Raw genomic sequence first — 17,422 nt, forward strand, 5'->3', positions numbered from 1 at the left:
GTGATAGAATTTATTTTAATTTGAATGTAGAGATTGATGTGGACATTATTTACAGTTTTGACTTTTTTTTTACTATTTACATGTAAACCTCTGCAATTTTATCAGTTATTGTCTGTAATTGTCCGCATGGTATTTTAGGGTCTTTTTTTTTACGCTGTTTTATATCTTTTAAGGTCTTTTTTTTTTTACACTGTTTTATGTCTTTTAGGGTCTTTTAGGGTGTTTAAGGGTCTTACAAGATCTCTTGAGGTTTTATAAGTTGTTTTAATGTCTTTTTGGATCTTTTAAGGTATTTTTTGTACGTCTTTTAGGGTCTTTATGGTCTTTCTATGTATTTTACGATCTTTTTATGTGTTTTAGGGTCTTTTAGGGTCTTTTAGGATCTTTCAATAGTCTGTAAAATTAGACTTTCTTTAAAAAATTATTGACCATTTTTTCAATGCTTAACGTTGGCTAGATGACATTATTTACAGTTCTGACCATTTTTTTGTCAAGTATTTACATGCAAATTTCTTCAATTTTACCAGTTATTGTCTGTAATTTAATGGAACAGTTAACATCTGAAAAACAACAGTTCGTTATTTTTTTAAAAATCCATGTAGAATCTGTTAAAACTGTGTCTTTTTCCTGATTAATGCTGGGTTTCCCTCTGCGAGGCGTCGAACTCTCCACCAACCTGTTTTAAAACTTGCATCATGTGAAATCCCTCCGCTGACGACGACGCTGCTGTTGCTCGGCGTTACATCAGCCGCTGATGAAAGCCTTTGGTCTACAAACTGTCGTCTTTCAAAGAATCAGGGAGGCGGCCGTGCTCCTCTGAGTCACCGCTGCCTGGATTCTGCTTTTTTTAAAGCTCAGAATCACAAATCTGCTGCAGAAAGACCTTGGTGTTACAAACTAGACCTTTGTGCACTCGGTTTACTGAGTAATTTGTACCTCATGATATCAAATTCTGCTGCCTGATTGCTCTATTTTCCCTTTTCTGCATCTCTCTTTCAGAGATAATACGAGCTTTAATAGCTGAGAGTTCACAGATAAACTAAACACATCTGGCCTTCGTTTGAACCATGAAGCAGAGATACTAGTGGAGCCAATCTGACAGCAGAAAATATTAAATAAAAAGCGTTTTATGCGATGTTTGTATATCAGAATATCACTCGATTCAGCTCCACTTCACTCCACGGAGCCTTTTAACCTTTATCTTAGCGCAGAAGTTCATAAAAGAAGGCGGACAGAAACACAACTCCAGATGGATATTTATGTGATGCTCTGTCACTGCTGGATATCTAAAAGGTGGAACATTTTCAACGTAAACGTAGCATTAAGCTAGCAGTAAACAGCTACAGCGGAGTAATTGGGTTATGAGCAGGAGGGTAAAGTCGCTCTGCCTCTTACATGTGTTGTAATCTGAGGTTTTCTGTTCTGTGTTTTGGCATTTGGTCTGGTTGAATGATAGTGCATGTTAGTGCATGATAGTGCATGTAAATCCTTCCCACTGAAACTGTTTGCCATCTCCGCAGTTACAAACAGAGCAGCAATGACCTCCGACACCACACTGTCAAAGTAAAAGGGCAGTTTGGAGCATCCAGACGGTGGAATAAAGCTAACGAACATTATTTACCTCATTCATGTGCACTAGTTTTATTTCACTTTTCTTTTTTGGCTCCGATCCGACCACAGACTGTATATAAATAATTTCAGGGAAGGATGAAGCCAGTGCTGAAGTGCCTTAAACCTGCCAGCAGGGGGCTACTCCTCCGTTTGCAAAAAAAAGCTTGATTGTGTTGAAGCCTATAAGAAAAGTCTTCCTTGATCGGTTACCTCAGTGAACATTTTCCTCACAACTTTACAGTTTTGTTGTTTTCTGTCACATTTGAGTCGTTTTGCATCTTCTTGTATTCATTTTACATCACATAAACTGCTTTTCAAACTATGAAACATCCCACAGTTTAAAAAAAAAGTTGGTTATAACATGGATTGGAAAGATTTGGAGCCATTTTGAATCATTTTGTTGTAACTTTACTGAATGTTTAGCTAATATACGACAAGTTTTGAATTGTCTGGACAGATTTTTGAACTATTCTTGAGACAAAATTGAATCTTTTCTGACCATTTTTCAGACATTTTTAACAAGTTGTTGTCATTCTGGACAAGGTTTAAGGCATTTAACAGATGTTAGGTACTTTGGACAAAATTTGTGAAGAACTTAAACTCTTTTGAGATCTTTTAGGGTATTTTAAGGTCTTATAAGGTCTTTTAAGGTCTTCTAGGGTACTTTAAGGTCTTTTAATCTTTTTGGGGTCTTTTTAGAAAGTCTTTTTTTGATTGCCTTTTTAAGGTCTTTTAGGGTCTTTTGAGGTCTCTTAAGGTCTTTTAGGGTCTTTTGGGGTCTTTTAAGGTCTATTAGGGTCTTTTAAGGTCTTCAAAGGTCTTGCCTTAAAAGACTATAGATTTCAGGACGTTAGATTTTACTTAAATGAGTCTTTACATGTTAAAGCAGCAGTGAGGTCTTGAGATCTGCAGATAGACGTTCACAACATCTTCACTAGTGATGGTTTATACACCTTTAAAACTCAACTCTCGATTACTCTGTTTTTTTATGCTAGACTGGTTCGTTTAGTAATAAGATTTTCATCACATTTTTTTAGTGGTTTTACAGTGTTTGAGTCACTTAACCTGTTAATTTAACCTGGATTTGAGCACATTTTTGGTTAAAATTTGGACTAAATGTGGATAAAAATGAGCTGCTTCTGAACCATTTGTTTTGTTCACTGTTGTAGCTTCATTCCTGATCAGTCTGAGAAGATAAAGCAGAGAAAAGTCTGTTTTTTATTGTCAGAATGAGCTTTATGCTGTATCTAACCTCCTGTCCTTGTGTTCCAGGTGGCGGCTCAGGCTGTGCTGTTCATGTGCATGAACACTGCTGGGATCTTCATCAGCTACCTGTCGGACCGGGCCCAGCGCCAGGCCTTCCTCGAGACGCGACGCTGCATCGAAGCTCGACTGCGACTCGAGACGGAGAACCAGAGACAGGTGAGTCTGGAAACACCTTCAGAGCCGGTTCTGGAGTCTGTAGCTGGTCGGTTCTGCTGTTTTTAGGAAGAAAAGCATCTTTTATTTGGGGGTTATCTACAGTTTTTGTAGTGATAGATACTCATTCAGCTTCCTTTTAGAGTGTTGTAGTTTGGTTTCACCTGAAACATCTCTACTGTTACTGACGTTTTGTCCAGACGTTCTTGGTCCCAGAGGATAAATCCCGCTGGTTTTCCTGATTCCCATGACTTATCCTCTATCTGATGTTATTTTTATGTTTGCAATGCTGCTGGTGACACCTGAAAGTTTATACAGATTGTTTCTAGGACTCTAAGCTGTTCACACTAGGATACATCCCATAATAATGATGATCACAGTTGGTTCTAAAATGGACTGGAAAGGTCTGGAGCCATTTTAAGCTATTTTGTTGTAGCTTTAATAAATGTTTTGAGCAGGTTTTGAATTATCTGGAGACATTTTTGAACAATTTTCAAGAGACTTTTCAGACCATTTTTGAGACATTTGTAACAAGTTGTTGTCATTCTTGCCAAGGTTGAAGTCACTTTGGAAAAGCTTTGAGGCATTTTGGACAGATGTTAGGACTTCTGGATACGTGATGAGTCATTCTGGGAAGGATTTGATGCAGTTTGAAGATTGGACCATTTTAGACGGTTTTTAGGTAACTTTGGACAAATGGAAACAGATACCTACGTCGCAGACATTAAACTGCTGAAACTACCATACATCCCACAATACTGATGCTCTAAGTTGGTGATAAAACTGATCAAATGATTTTTCACTAGTTATGGATATTATATTAGTTCAAGACAATTTTCTACTTTTCAGTCACTTTGGTTGAATTTAAATCAAGACCAGTTTTTGATGTTTTCTTCCAGTCTAGAATATTTTGGGTTCGTTTTTGAGTCACTTTGGAAAAGCATAACTCATCATTTCATCTTCTGGAGGTTTTCTCCCAACAGCAGCAATGTGAAACTGAGTTACAGGATTCAAAATTAGCTTTCCGTTTTGGAATAAGCAGGTTCTTAACATCAAAAATCCATCTTCTATCAGAAACAATTAAATACCAAAATTAGAGATTCATTGTGACAGATGATGCAACACAAGCTGAGACTGGTTCATTATTTTGGCTATTTCCACCATTAGATGGAAAAAGTAATTAAATCGGTTTATTGAACATGGTATTTATGATGAGGAGAAGCTTATGATGAAGAGATCCGTCATCATTTTAAGGGTTTGTGCTCCAATCAGGCTGTAGGAATCAGAACATCTGGTCTAAAACAAGTCTGTCATCTCAGCTCTGTCCCTCCAAACCGTTTGACTTCATTAAAAGCACAAAATTTATTGCAGATAAGATGATTCTGATTGGAACTGTCTGGCTTTTCGTGGAATCTCCTGATTACAGATGTTTTCCTGTTGAATCTGAACTTAATAAGCAGTGACCTCCAGATGACCTTCATCTGCCACGGCACTTTAAAACACAGTCCTGCTCTCTGAATCAACAGCGTCATGTGCCAGAGATGCATTTTCACCTCCAGAGTTTGGAAGCTCGGCGTGAGGAGACTCTGATAAAAGAAGCACAACAGCTGATGGATTTTAGTTAGCGGCAGCGACCGTTAGCAGCTAATGAGTCCTCCGGGAGGAGAACAGGGGCCCGGCATCGATCCAGCGCTGTCCCACACATGAACTCACATCTAAGGAGAAAACACACAGCCTGAGCCACAAGGACAGGCAGCAGAAACAAACCACACGGCGGCCGTTAGACACTGACAGATCGTGTTTACTGGGCTGGACTGCAGAGAAAGCTTTTATGTCGCTTGGGTTTCCTGGAAGGCTTTCGGCTCCGATAAGATGGTCATAATGGGGTAAAACGGGGCCCCTCCCCCTCCCCAGCAGAACGCCTTAATATCAGCCAATCAGAGGCCCGTGTTTCTGTAAATAGGAACACGTTTCTGTCCTCACAACAACAAGATAAACTCCTTCTGTGGTTGAGTCTGACTGCTGTGTGGAGGCGGCATGATGTGGGTCGGACCTGCAGGCAGAAAGCAAGGAAAGGATTCAGAATTTACAGCTCTGTGTGTTAAAATAAACCAAATGAGGACATGTGATGTGGAAAAAGGCGTCTCATTAGGCAGATTTCTACTGCAGGAAGGCGGTGCAAACATTTAGAAAAACAAACCCTAGTCATCTGTTTTAGGTTTCCTAAAGACTTCTAGTCACATCAGATGTATTTATTTAGCACAGTTCATCCATCCTCATCTATACACCGCTGAGTCCTCATTAGGGTGGCGGGGGGTGGAGTCTATCCCAGCTAACTTTGGGTGAAAGCAGGGGACACCTGGACAGGTAACAGTCTGTCACAGGGCTACGCATAAAGACAAACAATCACACTCACATTCACACCTGTGGACAATTTAGGATCACCAGTTAGTCTTTGGACTGTGGGAGGAAGCTGGAGAACCTGGAGAAAACCCACACATATACAGGAGGACATGGAGACTCCATGCAGAAAGATCCCAGGAAGGCAACAGAGCTGACCACCGAACCACTGGGCAGCTCCTGTGTTTAACCAGCGTTTTCTAAGCATTTTGTCAATACCATAAACAAGCTGCTATATTTTTGTATCCAGGCAGATCACACAACATCCAACACGGTCTCACGGGGATTCGTGAAACTGTCACGTCAGTTTTTGTTTCGGTTTCGTGCGCACCAACTCGATGTCGTCATGTTTTTCGTGCCGCTCACCACGAGCGAAACCCGCTGTGGTAATCACATCTGAAAGTGGTTTATACCGGCGGATTCATGACGATCTAAGCTGTCCATCGGCGTTTGCGGCCGCCGCCGGACATTCTTTAAATTCCTATGCAAATTTGGCGGATTCATGACGATCTAAGCTGTCCATCGGCGTTTGCGGCGGCCGCCGGACATTCTTTAAATTCCTATGCAAATTTGGCGGATTCATGACGATCTAAGCTGTCCATCGGCGTTTGCGGCCGCCAAACATCCAGCCACAATAGCGGCCGGATCACATCTGAAAGTGGTTTATACCGGCGGATTCATGACGATTTAAGCTGTCCATCGGCGTTTGCGGCCGCCGCCGCGGCCACCACTGCAGCCAGATGTCTGGCAGCTGCAATGGCGGCCGATGGACAGCTTAAATCGTCATGAATCCGCCGAATTTGCATAGGAATATAAAGAATGTCTGGCGGCCGCAGTGGCGGCCGCAGCGGCCACCGCAAACGCCGATGGACAGCTTAGATCATCATGAATCCGCCGGTATAAACCACTTTCAGATGTGATTACCACAGCGGGTTTCGCTCGTGGTGAGCGGCACGAAAAACATGACGACATCGTGTTGGTGCGCACGAAACCGAAACAAAAACTGACTGACTGAATCCCCGTGAGACCGGGCTGCAACATCATATTAGCTTTGCAGCATCGATTAACACTGACAATGACAGTAAGAAAAAGGCTAATCTGCTGCATGCTGAGATCAGAAAACTCAGTATTTTGAATAGACTGCAGGCTCATGTAGATACATGCTGATGTCCTAAAGATCAGGAGAATACGAGATGAAGCGACGTATGCCAGAGATACCTCAGTATCACAACCCAGAAGGAGCCACGCCTTCAGAATGTTCATTACTGAAGATGCTTCTTCCTGAACAGTTTGGTGACCAAGGACAGGTCAACAAGGAAACTGAGAGACTTTAGTTTGGCGTGCAGCATCTCCTCTTACATTAGGTCTTGGCTGAAGGATACATATTGAATGTTCTCTGGAAAAATAACAATTTTGAGCATAATTGTCATAAAATACCAGTAGCCACAAGAAGCGAAATCTTGCAAGAAAATTAAAGCTAGGATGTCTTCTTGTTTTACAACAAAGATTGCCATAAATTATTACGTTTTTTTGTGCCTTTTTTTTGTTTCGTGATTGGTTTTTGGTCTTTTCCACTTTTTGGTTCTTTCCCAGCGTCGCCCAAGTGCTGCTCAAACGGAATCCAAAACGAAACTTTGGATTTGTTGGGTTCCTCCATTTAAAATTGAAGTGCTATGAGATGAAATATGTTGTGAATTGAACGCGATGTAAATAAAACTGAACTGAATTGAACAAACAGTAGAAAATAAAAACCAAAGTCACGCTTACAGCTGTAGATGTTGGGCACTGGATTAGTTGTCCACACCTTTAGTCTAAACTAAATAACTGTTACGTCACTATCAAGATGTTTTTTACAGACATTCATGGTCCCTGGAGGATCAATCCTGACTTCAACTACTTGTTTCAGCATGGATCACAACGTCAGGTACAGAAGTATTCCTGTGCTAGTAGTAGTTACTGAATGGGACTCCAGTTTTGTGAGTGCAACAGGAAATGCAACAATGGTGTTTAGTAATGTTTACCTGTATACCAAAATTAGGTTGTGGATGGTGAAGTTGGAAAGGCAAAGACTGGAAAAATGGTGAATGTTCAGTTTAATCAGCATCAAGACTCCAACAGTGGTGTTTCAGGGTTGCTAACCTGGATTAAGTCCTAAAAATCAGCCCTAAAGAGGTTCTACAATCGAGGTTTTTGCAGTTAAAACCCACTCAAAGGTTCCAGACATCCTAAAATGATCCACAAGTTCCTGCAGTAGAAAACATCCTCATTCTACTTATTCTGTTGTTGAGATTCGATAGACGTACTGATCAGGTTAATGAAGTTTTGAGACCTAAACAGCAGTTTTGTCAGGGCTGATCTGAAGTATTTAACCTACAGTAGATAAATGGACCAGTTTCAGGTCGCCTTGAGACGCCTGCAGTCATAAACAGCTCATTCCTGTTAGCTCTACGTAGCATCTTAGCATGTTTTAGGTTCTTATTGTGGTTTTACAGTGTTCCTGTTGTGGTTCAGTCTCAATATTCTCAATTTTCATCAGACAGTCTCAAAAGTTCAACTAATATGTACCTGATAGGACTCAAACAGCAGAGTTGGATTCGAGCCTCTGGAGAAAGTTGTTAATCCAGCAGCTCCAGATGTTTTTCTTTAGACCTGAAAAGGAGCTCAAAGATTGACTGATACTGGACTTAGATTGGACTTTGCTGCTGTTTAAAATCCCCCAGTTCAGGCTTTAAAAAGGGTTTTTGAGCTCCAACATTCAGTCAGTTGTTCTGTTCAAGACGTTTCTTCACCGAGTGGCATTTGTACAACCTTTCATTGCTTTTTTTTATTGTTTCGTTGTTTTATTTTGTTTGTTTTATTGCTGCTTTCTGAACGCACCGCTAGTTTCTGGTTCAATATCTTATTACTATCGATCCCACTTTCAATTTATTTATTTTTTGCCAACAGTAACAGAAATAAAAGCACGCTGAGCATAAATAACTCCCTAAAATCACAGAAGAGATGCAGAAATATAACGATAAAAAATAAAGACGAGAGTTGTCTGTCATGTTAAAACACTTTGACAGTCAATAAGGCTGAAGCTGCTTTTACTCTGTCAGATTATCCGTAATGTTTTTGACTTCTCCAGCAGAGAAGCTGGCTGAGTTTTTGTGGTTTTATTTTTCTACCAGATGGAGGCTGTTCAGTAGCGTCATCAGGTTTCTTCTCTTTAGCTGAAAAAACACAAATATTCACTGTTTCTGCTGCTGACCCCTGAAAGTTTACCCACAATCACCTTTTAGTTTTCTCTGGTGGATTATCAGAAACAGAAACACATCCAGGGAACCAATGATTGTTTCTAGGACTCTAAACTGTTCACACTAGGATACATCCCATAATACTGATGGTTACAGCTGGTTCTAACATGGATTGGAAAGGTTTAGCATTTGTAAGACCTGGTCTATTTGGTGGAAAAGTTACATCCAGAGAAGTTATTCTGGTTTTTATTGGGTTAAAGGTGGAACCGTTGATGTTAGCCTGATCTTTATTTAGCCTCCATAGCTCACTGGTTTGGAACCAAATAAACTCAAACAGCTTTTAGTCATCTCTACGAAACAGAAGCTTTTTTCTTAAGAGACACTAAACATCTCTCTTTCTGTTCCTGAAAACACTTTGAGCTGGAGGTTTTCTCCTGAATTATGAAGTTTAAAATTAGCTTCCTGTTGTGGAATACTTTAGATTTTAAATCTGAAAATTCACCATGAGCAACAACAAAAGGAGTCTTTAGAGCGAACCTTAAACGTAGATGGAAGTGGTCAGTGAGCCGCTGCAGGGCTTCGGCTCTCGGCTAAATTCAAGCTACGCTAATGACTTCTGAAGCTAATCTGACACTGAGTCCGCTGGCTCTCATCTCCAGTGGAACAAAAACTGTTCGGCCTCCGTTAGCCACCACACTGAAAGAAGAGCTCAGCTGCACGACGAGGGAGCTCAGAGGTAGAAAACTGTCCTGAACTTCAGTCAGATGAGTTTTATTAATGATAATGATGAAATTAATGCAGTTTGTTTGTTGAGAAAATCAGTTTGAACTGTAGTCTGAGTGACGTCTCCTCTGGTCTCCACACCATTAAACAGGAAGAGGCTCCACCTGGTGGAACAACCAGGAACTACAGCCGATCTTCAACACATATTCTGCTTTATTGGCTAATATTTTTAAAAGTCGATCAAACTACTAACGGTGATTATTTGATGAATGAATAATTATCATCATTTGTAGTGTAAATTGATTTGACTCGCTGCGTAACACCTATCACTAAATTGCAGCCTCATTTTTTTCACTTAATTTACTGATTGCACAATTTTGATGTGAATTCAGTTAAATATTCAGCTGCAGTAGAACCCTTATATTCTGTGTGTTTCTGCTGCTTGTCTTGTGCATAATTGCATTCGTATTTACCAAATTCAGGACGGCAGGTTTGCAAATTTGACTTGAAAATAAGATTTTTTTGATGATGTTTAGCTAAGTAACTCAAATTTGCAGCATTTCATTTGAAGCCCTTTTTCTTTTGAAGTAAAAAATATAAAGAAAACTGATAAAAGACTAAAAACAGAAGGAAGTCGAGCTCCTGGTGGAACCTAAAGCCAAAACCTCCATGCAGCTGATATTAAAAATAGGATTTAAAGTGCACATTTCTATCTGTGAAAGCCAGAAATGCATTTTTTCAGCTCTTATTCTGTCTATGCTGGTGTGATGATGAGAGGAATCGTACATTTCTGCGTAAACACGGTGACTGGCAGGCCTCTGCAGCTCTGCAGAGCTTCAGACTTTCGGCCTGAATTCGAAGCGACTCTGTAACATCCACATTTTTTCTTGCAGTGAATCTGCAGCAGCAAAGCCCGGAGCGTTTGGTTGTGACGCAGCATTAGCAACGCTCCGCTGCAGTGGTTGTCTGTCTAGACCTTAGTCTGAGGACAACACAAACACAACAGGAAAGCACACAGAGCAGAGTGGAGCTGAGACAACACCTGCTGTCCTCAGTAATCAGCTGATCTCCAGGAGGAGGCCGACCAATCAGAGTTTACTGGAATTAATCATCACAAAATAAAATAAAAATAGATTCCTGTGTTTGTTCAACTCAGATTAATATGCTTTTAGTTTGAAAGGTTATTACTGTGAATATGACGGTGAAATAATAAATAATCCAACATTTTATGAGAAATTTTCACGTGAATTCTATTATTAATCAATAATATGAACTGAGAGGGTTTGAAAGTGTTCATTTTATTTCTGCAGTCGTGAAGAAAAGTTTGTAAAAAAAAAAGAAAATCAACAAAATCCCAAGAACACCAAACCTACCATCAAGCATGGAGGTGGCAGTATCATGCTCTGTGGTTTTCTAGAAGAGCTTCTGGACTGGTTTCAGACTGGATGTTGGACTGGTTCTGGACTTTGTTGGGTCTGGTTCATGTTTGGTTTCAGTCTTGGTTCTCCTGGTTCTGGATGTGATTTAAAATTGCTTTAGGATTTATTTTACTCTGGATCTGGTCTGGATGAGGACTGGTTTAGGACTGTCTTGACTTTTTTAGGAGCAGTTTAGGTTTGGTTTTGGTCCTAATTTTGTCCCGGTTGCTGACTTTTTTGGGACTGGTTTCAGACTGTATTCTGACTGGTTCTGAACATTTTTTGGACTGATTTGGGTTTGATTTTGGTCCTGGTTTCAGACCTTCTAATGACTGGTTTAAGACTGTCTTGGGCTTGTCTTTTTTTAACCTTAAGGAAAGCAAACCTACCATCCAGCATGGTGGTGGCAGTATCATGCTCTGGAGCTTTCTCGAAGGGCTTCTGGACGGGTTTCAGACTGGATGTTGGACTGGTTTTGGAACGTTTTAGCCTTGATAACATCTTACAAACATCTTCTGGAAACACTGTGCAAATGTTCCAGGTTAAATATTCTGCTTTATTTAACGTTTAACATCACAGGAGCATTGTTTCAAACGATCATTGAACATTCTTTGATGTTTTCTTTAAAACGTTATCAGAGCTTGTAGGTGATGTCCACCTTCAGAGATACATTTGTTCACACAGGAAGTCACTAAAAGGAGATATATCAGATGTCAGATAAGAACTTTAAAGAGAATGCTTGAGATTTTGACTGAATAAATGCAGATTGGTCGTTTTAATCTGTTGTTAAACCCTGACGTACGTCCAGCCACTGTGGTTTTGAATGAGCAGCAGCACAAACTGTGTCATGGAGCCTAAAGAGAATCAAAGCGTCGCTGGGCTGTTTTCCATTCACTCTGCTGTTATCCAGCCTCGGCTTTTTCTCTCCACTCGAGGTTTGAAGAGGCTCTCCAGGGCTCTCAGACGGCGTCATGCAGCTTCGAGTGCACATGAGGTTGCATTTTATTATTTATTTTACACCAGAAAACTTCTCTGTGATCCAAGCGGGGGGCGGCTCGGTGGAGCAGCTCGGTGGGGCGGCGGTTAGCGACGATGCTTCAGAGCTGAAACCTGAGAGAGGGTTTGAATGTGTTAGTTTTATTTCTGCAGTTGTGAAGAAAAGCCTACATACGATTGGAAAAACTGAACATCAAGAAAACCCCAGAGCTCCAAACCTACCGTCAAGCATGGAGGTGGCAGTATCATGCTCTGGGGTTTTCTAGAAGAGTTTCTGGACTGGTTTCAGACTGGATGTTGGACTGGTTCTGTACTTTGTTGGGTCTGGTTCATGTTTGGTTTCAGTCTTGGTTCTCCTGGTTTTGGATGTGATTTAAAGTTGCTTTAGGATGTATTTTACTCTGGATCTGGTCTGGATGAGGACTGGTTTCAGACTGTCTTGGGCGGGTCTTGGACTTTTTTTTAGGAGAAGTTTAGATTTGGTTTTGGCCCCAATTTTGTTCTGGTTCTACACTTTTTTAGGGCTGGTTTCAGACTGTATTCTGACTAGCTCTGAACCTTTTTTGTCCTGATTTTAGACCTTATTAGGACTGGTTTCAGACTGTCTTGGGCAGGTCTTAGACGTTTTCAACTCCAAGAACATCAAACCTATCATCAAGCATGGTGATGGCATGCTCTGTGGAACTGGAGCTTTACAAAAAGTAAATGGAATAAAGAAGAAGGAGGATCACCTCCACATTTTTTAGGAAAACCTAAAACCATCAGCAGAAGGTTGATCTCGGACACAGTTCGATGTTTCACTCAGACAATGAGCCCAAGCACACATCAGACGTGGTAAAGAAATGGTTCCATCAGGATAGAATGAAGGTTCTAGAATGGTCTCCCCAAAGTCCTGACTTAGACCCATCAAGAACCTGTAGACTGATGAAGAAACAAGTCAGAAAGACAATAAGTTCAGCTGAACTGAACCAATTCTGTCCAGAAAAGTCAAAGATAAACCATAAGATTGAAACTGAAAGAACCAAACTGAGTTAAATATGGACAAATTAAACCAAATATTAGCAAAGATTCATGTGTTTCAATGGTTCAGTCACAGAAAATTCAGAGGTATAGGAGTCATTGCAAACTCAAGACTGACACGATAAACACGGTCTTTATGTTCACAACAATAAGCTTCATCTTAACTTTGAATCAACCTGTGGTTCCTCGTCTTGTGTTTTTGAAGTCTAAACTGCTGCAGAATAAAGAAACGCTCATCAAACTCCACAGAAACGTCAAACTGTTGAGTTGGTAAACAGCTTCTGTCATCTCGTCACCGTGATAAAGCAGCTGCTCGACTGACAGGCGACATTTTAAGGCGACGCCCACATAGACTGAAGGATTACAGGAGTTTAAACCGACGCTGAAGCTGCTGAGACACAGTCTTTAGCTTTAGCGCTGTGTGTAGATCGAAGGCTAATTTGTGACCATTTTACATCTTGTCTTGGTTGTTCCACTTTTCATGGTCATTTCAATTTTTCTGGTGGTGATTTCGTGCCTCTGTGTGGTGGTTGTGCATCTTTTGAGTTGTGATTTTGTGCCTTTTTGTGCTGATTTTGCGTCTTTTTGATGTGGTTTTACGTATTTTGAGTTAATTTTGCACTTTTTGCTGATAGCTTTGCATCTTATTGTGGTGATCTTGTGCCTTTTTTCTTGATTTTGCTTCTTTTTCTGTTTTTTTTTTCAATCCTTGTGATGATTTTGCATATTTTTAACATGGTTTTTGATCTTTTTGTGTGGATTTTTCATCTTTTGCTGATGGTTTTGCATCTTGCTGTGTTTTTTTTTTTTTCCATTTTTCATGGTCATTTTAATTGTTTTTGTGTTGATTTTGCATCTTTGTGGGGATTATGTGTGTTTTTAACTTGGTTTTTGACCTTTTATGTTGACTTGGTGTCTTTTTTTTGAGGTTTCATATCTACAAAAATGAGACACAAAGCAACAAATGAGAGAAACAAAATGATAAAAATGAGACAAACAACACGAAACAAACCAAAAAAGTGACAAAAAATAGACAAAAGGATAAGGATAAACTTTATAGATCCCACAGTGGGGAAAGTTCACCGTTACAGCAGCTCCAGAGAAAAAGTATAAAAATATAAGATGAATAAATAAATAAAGGAAAAAAGTTACAAAATGACAACAAAATGGACAAACAACAACAAGACAAAAAAATACACAAATGACACAAAATAACAGAAACAAAATGACATAAGTCAGACAAAAAGACAAAAAAAATAACAAAAAAGAGACTAAATATTACAAAGACGAGACACAAAACGACACGCTTCAGTGCTTCATTCCTTCTCTCTTCAGTAGAATCTAATATTGTGCATTTAAACAGATTTTCCGATCATTTTTGTGGTTTCCTTGATGCTGCAGAGATTTTTTTCTCCTCCGTTAGCTTCTTGAGATTTTTTGTGACCACCTTCAGATGAATTACTGAGATGTTTGAGGGAGCTTTCCTTTGGGACTTTCTGTTTCTGGACTACTTTAAGAGACGGATGAATGTCCACTCGCCGCCCTGCAGCGTGTCAGCGACAGCAGGACGCTGAGTCAACACAAACCGCCGAGTGTGTCCATGCTAATGAAGGAACACGTCGCCCCGGGCAACAGCCATGACATGCTCATGCAAACATCACGCTGTCTTCTGCATCTATGTGTCATCAGACGTTTGTTTCTCACAACAACGACAGAAAATTTGGCCACAAAATGAGCAGATCTGTCTGTTAAAGGTGCAGAGGATCAGAAACCTGCAGCAGCTTCAGATCATAAAGATGATTTAATGAGCTTAAATTTAAAATCCAGAAATCTGAGTTTCTGTTAGTCACAACATTAAGTCGATGCAACATTTTTATGTCAAACTAACTTTTGGAAATAATGTTTGTGACTTAAAGGGTTTATTTAAATCAGAAATTAGATTTTTATCTTTTAATTGGGAGGTGAGAACTGCTGTTTGGTTCAGTTTGGATTATTTAAAAGACATTTTTACATATTTAATTACAAAAAATGCATAAAAGTGAACACAAGTTTTAAAGGTAGAAAATTTTATGAGGGAAATAATTTTTTGCCAGATTTTCTCATTTCTCAAAATGAGAAAATCTGAAAACAATTTATTGTCAAGTTTATTATTATTATTATTATTATTATTAGTAGTAGTAGTAGTAGTAGTAGTATTGGTATTTTTATTCACTATTAATTATTAGTTTACTTTTATTATTATTATTATTATTATTATTATATTGTCAGAAATGTATTATCAGGTTTATTATTATTATTCTATTAATGATGAGGACATTAATATTTATTTATTAATTAACTAATTTATTCATTTCTTTATTATTATTATTATTATTATTAAATTGTATTGTAGTTGTTATGTTATTCTTTATTTTTGTAAATTTATTGTCAAGTTTATTGTTTTTACTATTATTATTATCATCTTTATAATGTATTTATTTATTTTTAATAATAATTATTATATTGTCATAAATCTATCTGTGAGGTTTCCTGAATCTGCAGTGAGTTGACTGACTGGTTTCCAGGTTTTAGACGGGTCCCTTTAGGCTGCAGGATTCTGGTTTCTGGTGGGTTTAACGTCTTCAGATGGAGCAGGAAGCAGTTTGTTGGTTTCCAGGTCTTAGACGGGTCCCTTTAGGCTGCAGGATTCTGGTTTCTGGTGGGTTTAACGTCTTCAGATGGAGCAGGAAGCAGTTTGTTGGTTTCCAGGTCTTAGACGGGTCCCTTTAGGCTGCAGGATTCTGGTTTCTGGTGGGTTTAACGTCTTCAAAAAGAGCAGGAGGCGGTTTGTGGGTTTCCAGGTCTTAGACGGGTCCCTTTAGGCTGCAGGATTCTGGTTTCTGGTGGGTTTAACATCTTCAGATAGAGCAGGAGGCGAGTTGTTGGTTTCCAGGTCTTAGACGGGTCCCTTTAGGCTGCAAGATTCTGGTTTCTGATGGGTTTAACATCTTCAGATAGAGCAGGAGGCGGTTTGTTGGTTTCCAGGTCTTAGACGGGTCCCTTTAGGCTGCAGGATTCTGGTTTCTGATGGGTTTAACATCTTCAGATAGAGCAGGAGGCGGGTTGTTGGTTTCCAGGTCTTAGACGGGTCCCTTTAGGCTGCAGGATTCTGGTTTCTGATGGGTTTAACATCTTCAGATAGAGCAGGAGGCGGTTTGTTGGTTTCCAGGTCTTAGACGGGTCCCTTTAGGCTGCAGGATTCTGGTTTCTGGTGGGTTTAGCATCTTCAGATAGAGCAGGAGGCGGTTTGTTGGCATCGCTGAAGATCCCCGGAGCCAAAAAGCAGAAAGTAACGTGAAGGCTGCTGCATGTCTCCCACTCCAAATCTGTCTCTGCTGCTGCCAAACAAGCAGAGAGTTTCTGACGGAGCAGCTTATCATCGTCTTCTTTATGTAATCTGGTTTTACTGCACTTTATTTCTATTTCTGACTCTGTTTAATTCCTGCTTGAGTTTCATCTGAACCTCATTTAACTCCACATTACACTGAAAATAAATGTTTTCACCTCCTAATTAATAAAAGTCTGCTTTAGGATTCATGAAAGTGCTGCGTCGACTTACTCACATTTCAGGATTTCACATTCAACGTAATTAAATTTTCTACGTTCTGTAAAGGTCAGGATCTGAAATCTTCAATATTAGAAAAAAGTTTGAATTCTAACTTTCCAACATAAAAAAATGAGTAGATTTATTAAAATTTTGAATTTTTTTTATAATTAAGGCATAATATTTAAAAGTTTCTTTCAAATAATCAACTTAAAATCTTGAGTTTATGCTACCAATCATTAGATATTTTAAAATACCTTTAAATGTGGAGTAAAACTCTGATTTCCCTTTAAATGTATCTTATTGGTTGAATATGACGTCTTTATGTCATTTCTGTGTTTGGACGTTTGGATTTTATGGGTTTTGTGGATCTCTGCTGCTTGATTTTTCTACATTAATGTGATTTCATATCTCTGAAAACATATTTTTATAATTTCTCCTAAACATTTATGCACTTAGTTGGATTATTTTACTCGTTGTTGAGTGGAAACATTATTTTTTAGAATGTTTAACGAGCTGCTGAATCCTCACAGCTCCTCTTTACTTTTCTTGTCGTGAGAGTTTTGGGCCCTAAAATGTTGTGTTCTTTAAAAAAGTGGAAGAATCTTCCTGTCGACGAGGTGATTTTAACGTCTTTAATGAGCCAGAACATTCAGCAGAAGTTGGACGGTGGATCTGTTGGGTCCGGAAGGTTCCTCCATGGTTGAACCTGAACATCACAGCTGTTGGGTTGGACATCTGGAGGCTCTTGGTCGTGTTCCTCGAGCCTTTCCTGAGCAGTCTGAGCAGAAGATGTTGAGATGTTTGGTGTTCTGCAGATTGAAACCTGTAGAATATGGTGGTTGTTGAAAATCAGCTGATTCTGTGTTTTTGTCTCTGTTAAATGGTTTATTTTGGGGATTTAAAAAAAGATGAGCCACTTTAGATAGCTGGTGATTAGGGTTAGGGTTAGGGTTAGGGTTAGCTTCACTGAGAAATGATCTTTTTGTCTTCTACTTTTTCTTCTCCTCCTTCTT

General features: G+C 39.4%; 1 protein-coding gene across 2 annotated transcripts in view; it reads left to right on the forward strand.

Annotated features, from left to right (window-relative positions):
* The window catches only part of adcy8 (adenylate cyclase 8 (brain)), a 128,329-nt gene that overhangs the window by 37,565 nt on the left and 73,342 nt on the right, over window positions 1-17,422 (forward strand). For both annotated transcript variants that reach the window (XM_051953771.1, XM_051953772.1), the window contains exon 2: window positions 2,884-3,033. In XM_051953771.1, coding sequence (XP_051809731.1) covers window positions 2,884-3,033 — 150 coding nt within the window. The remainder of the gene's footprint in view (window positions 1-2,883; window positions 3,034-17,422) is intronic.

This window comes from Acanthochromis polyacanthus, chromosome 9, assembly GCF_021347895.1.
Source record: "Acanthochromis polyacanthus isolate Apoly-LR-REF ecotype Palm Island chromosome 9, KAUST_Apoly_ChrSc, whole genome shotgun sequence".
NCBI classification, from domain to species: Eukaryota; Metazoa; Chordata; class Actinopteri; family Pomacentridae; genus Acanthochromis; species Acanthochromis polyacanthus.